Genomic DNA, 9,060 nt, shown 5'->3' with positions numbered 1-9,060 from the left:
CTAGACTTAGCTTTTAAGTATTACTTACTAAATAATTTCTTAATAAAATGGATTAAATGGATTTTAACACACTTGCGTGAAACCCTATCCCATAATATTCTACTGGGGTAATTATTATTATTTTTTTTCGAAAAGACCCCTTTCAGAAAAGACCCCGGAGGGGGGGGGGTGTACATAGTGTACTTTATCCCTTCGAATAAACCCTCCCATTCAAATAATTGTGAAATAATTAAACAATAAATGTACTTGAAAGTCATGATCATGCCCAAAGCTATAACTGCTGCTTTCATCTTGAGCAGGCTCTGTCCAATCTTGCCATGTCATGCCACGGTACATTTCACCGAAAAACAGCTTTAAATCAAGTGTGTTGAACACAGTTCTACTAACTGAGATGCAATAAGTACACAAAGTAGGACAACCGTAACAAATATTGTTCCCCGCACCACGTCTGATGCGGGTGCCTACCCAGCATTGACGCGAAAGTCGGGGAGCCGAACACAGTGTATTGACCAGCATGTTCAAGAAGCAGCCAGTGTTTCAGTGGGGGGAAAGGATAATGGGAGAAAGATGAGAAGGAAAACAATAGCAAAGCGCATTTTCGACCTCGAATATGAAGAAGAGGAGGAGGAAGACCCCAAATACGAAGACTTTGGCAACACGACATCGCACAGCCAGCCTCTATGTGTACGTAAACGTTTAACGGTTATTTGTAGTCTGGTCTTCATACAGTAACGATAACTGCCCATTCCGTGAAGGGCGAGTATTTGTCGCTCACGATTTATGTCGCTAATTACCCTACCCGGACTGTCTATTACAGCACAGACTGCAGAAGAGAAGAAAGCACACACACCCGGTGAATGAGAACGTAGAAGAGAATCCACCATGCAACATCGCTCTCCAGAAGTTGAAAACGAGGGTTTGGGTCGACAATTATCATATCATATTTTTTTTGCGACAAAGTTTTCTCTATTATCTTTCGGGGTTGGCACGCGTCTGCTCATTGTGGTGGCATCATAAGAGCATGTTGACCGACCGACATAAATCCTATTTGTACGTTAGTAATATAGCACCCCACCTCCTCACTTAAGGGTTACAACTTGGAACCACAAGGCTGAAGTAGTAGTGACACAGAGAGCATTCACCTCTCAGCTGTGTTTTGTTCCAATGGCGCTTATTGTGAGAGGGGCACGGTGAGGGCAGCCATTGATCTCAATGACGGAGAGGAGGAGGAGAGCACAAACCTTTGGCAAGGGGAAGTGGTGAAAAGAACGACAAGCCAAGACAGCAACAAGTAACATGTTGTTGCTACTCCTAAATAAAGGAAGGATGCTGAATCATAGCTTGACAATGAAACTTTATTTACTTTTTTGTCAAGACAAAATCATTTATGAAGAAGAATATGGTATCATCATCACAGGGATGTTCTGTTGTTTCAACCTGGCTATGATTTTTCACCATAGACGACCATAGCTACATAATATATATATTTTTTAAACTGTGACAATTACACACAAGTGAGACAACGTATATGACTGATTTCTTATCTCAAAACAGATACCAGTGTCAGACAACCCCAGTGTGGAACGCATCGAGGAGGGTGACTTCATGGCAGAGGTACACTGGCTGATGGCTGTGTGTGTGTGGGTGGGTGTGTCTGAGTGCATGCATGTGGTTTAGACTTTCTATGTATGACTTTTTGACTTCTTAATGTCTCCAAAGGGTCTTGGAGGCCTACAGTCACGTTCAAAGGCTGACCTGGTTGCCATGGTGCTGAGCATGCAGCGAGAGATGGACAACCTGAGGGAGCAAATCAGATGCCTCACAGGTGAGGGCCAGGCAGGAGAATAAGGAGGAAGTTGAACCTAGACACTGATCTAAGTTCAGTTTTTAATTTCCCCTGCTAATGATTAAGGTCAGGAGTCAGGGAGGGTATGCTGTTCCTACATCTGTGCCTAAGAGCAACCCAGGATGCTTTAATCTCTTGAATTTTTGTGGAATTCATGCTATTGACTGCCATACAATCTATCGTATGCTAGCGTGTGGAAAGTTGGCACGTAACCTGGAGGCCCTGATCGAGAGGACGGAGGTGTGGTCGAGCAGCACGGACCGGAGAACTACATCTCCCAGCATGCCCGAGATCCTGGTGAGGAGCGGTGCCATGACAACGTCGGCCCTGCTGGCCTCTCCAGGGGTGCTGAACGGGTGCTGGGCGGCCAAACTTGAGCCCCTCCACACCCACCATAATGGACAACCTCCGGGGTCTCATGAGGGGGGTTCCCAGATCAACGGACCACCTCTCTATCAGGAGGTGATGAACCACTTTTAAGTGTCTTTGACATCAAAAATATATGGCAAAGGTTTTCGGGAGAGGTTCAAAGCTGTACTCGTAGTCACTTTTGATGTCATGCAATATGCAAAATGATATGTTTTCTTTGAAGTTAACTGAATAGGGCTTTGGTCTTGGTCTTATAGCAGAATGTCAGTATACAGTGGGGTCCATAATGATCGGCACCCTTGATAAAGATGAGCAAAAAAGACTGTATAAAATAAATTATACAAACACTGAGCTGTGTTGTATGCAAAAAAAATTGGGAAAGGTCATTATTTTATACTAATACAATTGCTCAGAGAAAGAGATTTTGTTTAACAAGTAATAAAATAAAATATAGGTGTCAAAATGATTGGCACCCCTGTTTTCAATGCTCTTGCTATTGCATATCCCCCCCTTGTGAGGATAATGACACTGAGCCTTTTTCTAAAATGTGTTATGAGATTGGAGAACACGTTGGGAGGGATCTTAGACCATTCCCCCATACAGAATCTTTCCAGATTCTTAATATCCTTCAAACCACAGGTTTTCAAACGAGGTTCAAGTCTGGAGACTGAGATGGCCATTGCAAAATGTGGATTTTGTGATCAATTAACCTTTTATTTGTGGATTTTTGATTAGTGCTTGGGGTTATTGTCTTGCTGGAAGATCCACTTGCGGCCAAGTGTCAGCCTCCTGGCAGAGGCAACCAGGTTTTGGGCTAAAATGTCATGGTATCGGGTAAAGCTCACGATGCCGTTGACCATAACAAGGGCCCCGGGAACAGTGGAAGCAAAATCATTTTGACCCTTATCTCTTTCTCTGAGCAGTTGTATTAGTATAAAATAATATCATTTTCACAAAGAAAATTTGCATACAGTACAGCTCAGTATCTGTATTATTTATACTGTCTTTTATGCTCATCAAGGGTGCAATGATTGCCGACACCACTGTATCTCTAAAATGGGATGGGCCACGACAATGTTAAAGACGCAAACTAATGGTTTATGCCCTCCAGTTCATCACTGCAGAGCTGCTTGACCGCTGTAACACGGGGACCACTGCCCAGAAGCTGACCAACGACCTGCTCCGGGGCCTCTATGAGAGGGACTGCCTGGCCTCTCACTCCATCTCCGGCATCGTCAACAACAAGAGGGGCCAACCCAAGCCTGCCCTGCCTGCAGACGAGATCCAGGCAATACTGAGTAAGGTCTTGTCTGTACTGCAGCCTGAGACAGCTAGACACACCCCCTCATAACAGCTAGACACACCCCCTCATAACAGCTAGACACACCCCTCATAACAGCTAGACACACCCCCTCATAACAGCTAGCTAGGCACACCCCTCATAACAGCTAGGCACACCCCCTCATAACAGCTAGGCACACCCCTCAGCTAACAGTTCATAACAGCAGGCACACCCCTCATAACAGTTATAACAGCTAGGCACACCCCCTCATAACAGTTAGGCACACCCCTCATAACAGTTAGGCACACCCCCTCATAACAGCTTAGGCACACCCCCTCATAACAGTTAGGCACACCCCCTCATAACAGCTAGGCACACCCCCTCATAACAGCTAGGCACACCCCCTCATAACAGCTAGGCACACCCCCTCATAACAGTTAGGCACACCCCATCATAACAGTTATAACAGCTAGCACACCCCCATAACAGTTAGGCACACCCCCTCATAACTGTTAACTGTTCCACTGGATGTCATAAGGTGAATGCACCAATTTGTAAGTCGCTCTGGATAAGAGTGTCTGCTAAATGACTTAAATGTAAATGTAATAACAGTTAGGCACACCCCCTCATAACAGCTAGGCACACCCCCTCATAACAGTTAGGCACACCCCTCATAACAGTTAGGCACACCCCCTCATAACAGTTAGGCACACCCCCTCATAACAGCTAGGCACACCCCCTCATAAGTTAGGCACACCCCTCATAACAGCTAGGCACACCCCCTCATAACAGCTAGGCACACCCCCTCATAACAGTTAGGCACACCCCCTCATAACAGTTAGGCACACCCCCTCATAACAGTTAGGCACACCCCCTCATAACAGTTAGGCACACCCCTCATAACAGTTAGGCACACCCCTCATAACAGTTAGGCACACCCCCTCATAACAGTTAGGCACACCCCCTCATAACAGCTAGGCACACCCCCTCATAACAGTTAGGCACACCCCCTCATAACAGCTAGGCACACCCCCTCATAACAGTTAGGCACACCCCCTCATAACAGTTAGGCACACCCCCTCATAACAGCTAGGCACACCCCCTCATAACAGTTAGGCACACCCCCTCATAACAGTTAGGCACACCCCCTCATAACAGCTAGGCACACCCCCTCATAACAGCTAGGCACACCCCCTCATAACAGTTAGGCACACCCCCTCATAACAGCTAGGCACACCCCCTCATAACAGTTAGGCACACCCCCGTACCGCAGTTGAACATGTCACACTTCCCGCCCTAACCTCATGCTACAATGTAAATACTTTTCACGTCAACTTCATACTTTCCTATTAAAGCGGTGACTGTAAGTCGATCTGGATAAGAGTGTCTGCTAAATGACTGCTGTAACAGTGCTGTTATTTCCGTTTGACTTCTGGGCATTGCCTGAGACTCGAACTGTCATTTATAGACCGCAGTAATCTTGGTACAGGAATAGAGATGTATAGAGATCTCAGCTTTGTATCTGTGCCATTATGGCATCTGACAACATGGGCAACGCCATTGAGGCTCTCTCCATTTTACAGAGTTTGATGCTTGAAAAAAAGTGTAAAGCTAATATCGGTGATTTACCGCCACCTGCAGTGCTGGAGTCTCTTAACCAAATCTTATCATTCATTTATTGTGCCCATTAGATAGATGGCAGTGATACAGCTTAAATCCATTTACAAACTAGGCTAAACAATTAGCTGAAGAAGACACCATAGTGCCCTCAAAGCTCATCACTAAGCTAGGGATCCTGTGACTCAACACCTCTCTCTGCAACTGGATCCTGGACTTCCTTACAGGCTGCCCCCAGGTGGTGAGGGTAGGCAACAACACATCTGCCACGCTGATCCTCAACACTGGGCCCCTCAGAGGTGCATGCTGAGTCCCCTCCTGTTTTCCCTGTTCACCCACGACTGCGTGGCCAAGCAGGACTCCAACAACGTCACTAAGTTAGCTGACGACACAACAGTGATCACCGACAACGATAGGGAGGAGGTCAGAGAACTGGCAGTGTGGTGCCAGGACAACAACCTCTCCCTCAATGTGAGCAAGACAAAGGAGCTGATTGTGGACTGTAGGTAAAGGCGGGCCAAACAGGCCCCCATTAAAATCGATGAGGCTGAAGTGGAGCGGGTCGAGAGTTTCAAGTTCCTTGGTGCCCACATCACCAACGAACCTAACTATCATGGTCCAAACACACCAAGACAGCTGTGAAGAGGGTACGGAACACCTTTTCCCCCTCGGGAGAAAGAAAAGATTTGGCATCAGTCCCCAGATCCTCAAAAAGTTCTACATCTGCACCATCGAGAGTATCCTGACCGGTTGCATCACCGCCTGGCATGGCAACTGCTCGGCATCCGACCGTAAGGCGCTACAGAGGGTAGTGCGTATGGCCCAGTACTTCACTGGGGCCAAGCTTCCTGACATCCAGGACCTATATACTAGATGGTGTCTGAGGAAGGCCCATAAAACTGTCAAAGACTCCAGTCACCCAAGTTATAGACTGTTCTCTCTACTACCGCACGGAAAGCGGTACCAGAGCACCAAGTCTAGGACCAAAAGGCTCCTTAACAGCTTCTACCCCCAAGCCATAAGACAACTGAACAGTTAATCAAATGGCCTCCCGGACTATTTACATTGACCCCCCCTTCCCCTCTGTTTTTACACTGCTGCTACTTGCTGTTTATTATCTATGCATAGTCACTTTACAAATTACCTCGACTAACCTGTATCCTTGTTTTTAAAAGATAATTAAAAAAAATATCCATTAAAATAACATCAAATTGATCAGAAATACAGTGTAGACATTGTTAATGTTGTAAATGACTATTGTAGCTTAATGGAATATCTACGTAGGCGTACAGAGGCCCATTTATCAGCAACCATCACTGTTCCAATGGCACGTTGTGTTAGCTCATCCAAGTCGATCATTTTAAAAGGCTGATTGATCATTATAAATCCCTTTTGTAATTATGTTAGCACAGCTGACAACTGTTGGTCTGATTAAAGAAGCAATAAACTGGCCTTCTTTAGACTAGTTGAGTATCTGGAGCATCGGCATTTGTGGGTTCGATTACAGGCTCAAAATGGCCAGAAACAAAGGCATTTCGTCTGAAACTCTATTCTGAGAAATGAAGGCTATTTCATGCGAGAAATTGCCAAGAAACTGAAGATCTCATACAACGCTGTGTACTACTCCCTTCACAGAACAGCACAAACTGTCTCTAACCAGAATAGAAAGAGGAGTGGGAGGCCCCGGTGCACAACTGAGCAAGAGGACAAGGACATTAGAGTGTCTAGTTTGAGAAACATATGCCTCACAAGTCCTGAAATGGCAGCCTCATTAAGTAGTACCAGAAAAACACCAGTCTCAACGTCAACAGTCAAGAGGCGACTCTGGGATGCTGGCCTTCTAGGCAGAGTTTCTCTGTCCAGTGTCTGTGTTCTTTTGCCCATCTTAATTTTTCATTTTTATTGGCCAGTCTGAGATATGGCTTTTTCTTTGCAACTCTGTCTAGAAGGTCAGCATCCCTCTTCATTGTTTTATTCGGCGCATGTGACAAATGCAATTTGATTTGATTTGACAATGCTCTGATCATTGGCTGATCGCTCCCAACTCATAGGAATCCCCACCCAGTTGACACCTTTAAAATGCTGGAACCCCTCAATGGCAATGTCCATGCAAAAATGGGCTATTTCCAAAGTAATGATAACTTTACATCTCTATAGGTTTCTGATCTTTGACCTCTCACCCACAGGGGCGGTGCAGCACTACTTCCCAGGGAAGACGGACTCGGAGATCAAGGGCTACATCCGCCAGAAGCTGCAGAACGAAGCCAAGCGGCTCCGCAAGAAGCCTCATCTGGCCGTGAAGGTGGAGCCCGAGGCCGGGGCTGAGGGGGCAGAGACTACTTTCTACACCTAAGCGGTGTGGCCACGCCAAACCCCACCCCCTGTTCCACCCAGGGAGTGAAGTGCCCTGCCTCTGTCCAGGTTAAAGTGCAATTATGGGAGGGAGACTCACGTAAAAACTGCTGTGAGAGGGAACCAAAATGGAGCAGCCTTATCAACACCAGTCTAGTCTATCTGTTTGTCTGTCCATTCCCAGCCACGTCTCTGAGCTGGGAGAGAAATAGGCTAGTGAGGGAGGAGTCTATTTGTCTGACAACGTGATCATTCCAGGGGAAGTGTTATGGACTCCAGTCTGATCAAGACTAGTTACTGCTCAGGTGAAGTAAGATGATACTGTAGCTTATTCTTCCTCTGTCCTCTGGCATCGTTCGCAAGCCTCAGTCAGCTAGCCAGCCAGCAGTAGTAGGCCTAGTAGATGGCAAGTGATTTGTTACCAAGTTTAGTACTCTTGTTTCTGTGAAAGAGGTAGCAGTCAGTCGGTGCTCCATAGAGAAGTCGTAACAGAAGCCCCAAACAACATAGCTGTCAGCGAAGCTGCGCTGCACTCTGTGTCACTTCAGTTTGATTTACAGTATTGTCATTGACCTCGTGAAATGAACCTAGCCTTAGTATTGAATTAATTATAAAAAATAAAAAATGACGTTTTTCCCCCCAAAAGCATCAATGTCCTTTTTAAAAGAAAAAAAATCAACTAGAACTGATACTTACACGTCATAGCAGCAATACCCTCGAGACATTTTCAAAATGGTATCTTGTAAAACATTACATTTAAATTATTTTAAAATTAAGAGATCCATGCTGCATCAAAATGAACCTCTAATTATTACCTAATAATTACGCCAATGCAACTGGAGACCAATAACTTTACCAGATATTGGCCACAAGATTCAGCTGTCTTTCTAAAGGACCTGTGTTCTTCCTGAAGCCCCAGGATGAAAAGGAGTTTCCCCCGGGTCCTCAGAGGAACCCGGCCTCTTCCTCACTCACCAGCTGTGCTCCTCACAAAAGACCCTTCAACGGAGAGGCTCCCACCGGGAACAAAGGATGGCGTGGGAACCACATATGCTCCGTAATCAATACAACCCTGTCCTATCTCTCTTATCCCACACCCACACACACTCAGACAGACGTATGTACCCCGCAGATCTGCTCCATCATTATCTGCGCTGCATGAAGCTAATCATTTTGGGTGTCAATAACACCACAGATACAGTAAATGTGCCACGATGGTTTGAGTCGGACCAGGGTTGATTTAGACCTGGATGGGACAAGGGAGTGTCTCTTTTTGGACAATCGGTTATCTCAGCCATCGAAGGATATTTGTCACATGCACCGAATACAACAGGCGTAGACTTTACCGGGAAATGCTTACTTACGAGCCCCCCCCCCAAAAAAAGAAATCTGATTTGGTAACACAATAAATGAACAACAACGGTGCTGTATACGAGGAGCATGGTACCGAGTCAATGTGCAGGGGGTAGAAGGTAGTTGAGGTGATTGAGGTAATATGTACATAGGGGTAAACGTGACGAGGCAATCAGGGTAGATAAACGGGGTAGCAGCAGCGTATGTGAAGAGTATGAAAGTGTGTGTGTGTGTGTGTCGA

General features: G+C 45.9%; 1 protein-coding gene across 3 annotated transcripts; it reads left to right on the top strand.

Moving 5' to 3' along the window:
• Nucleotides 1-283: 283 nt before the first annotated feature.
• LOC124016038 lies at nt 284-8,192 on the top strand. 3 transcript variants are annotated; one of them, XM_046331557.1, is made up of 7 exons: nt 284-684; nt 818-916; nt 1,555-1,614; nt 1,720-1,825; nt 2,037-2,308; nt 3,327-3,513; nt 7,301-8,180. In XM_046331557.1, exons 1-7 carry the CDS (start codon nt 568-570, stop codon nt 7,465-7,467), a joined length of 1,008 nt encoding a protein of 335 aa, XP_046187513.1. In that variant the 5' UTR covers nt 284-567; the 3' UTR covers nt 7,468-8,180. The 3 variants fall into 3 exon arrangements, with proteins under 3 accessions (XP_046187513.1, XP_046187514.1, XP_046187515.1); XM_046331558.1 differs by lacking the exon at nt 818-916 and having other exon boundaries at nt 7,301-8,192; XM_046331559.1 differs by lacking the exons at nt 284-684; nt 818-916 and adding an exon at nt 923-1,291 and having other exon boundaries at nt 7,301-8,184.
• The last annotated feature ends 868 nt before the right edge of the window (nt 8,193-9,060 follow it).

This window comes from Oncorhynchus gorbuscha, linkage group LG26, assembly GCF_021184085.1.
Source record: "Oncorhynchus gorbuscha isolate QuinsamMale2020 ecotype Even-year linkage group LG26, OgorEven_v1.0, whole genome shotgun sequence".
NCBI lineage: Eukaryota > Metazoa > Chordata > Actinopteri > Salmoniformes > Salmonidae > Oncorhynchus > Oncorhynchus gorbuscha.
This window is presented reverse-complemented; position numbering and strand designations above follow the sequence as displayed.

Coding starts and splice junctions, on each gene's coding strand:
- LOC124016038 (XM_046331557.1), top strand. CDS start 568: ATGAGAAGGAAAACAATAGCAAAGCGCATTTTCGACCTCGAATATGAA. Junction 685..817: donor CGCACAGCCAGCCTCTATGT/GTACGTAAACGT, acceptor TGTCTATTACAG/CACAGACTGCAGAAGAGAAG. Junction 1,826..2,036: donor GCAAATCAGATGCCTCACAG/GTGAGGGCCAGG, acceptor ATCGTATGCTAG/CGTGTGGAAAGTTGGCACGT.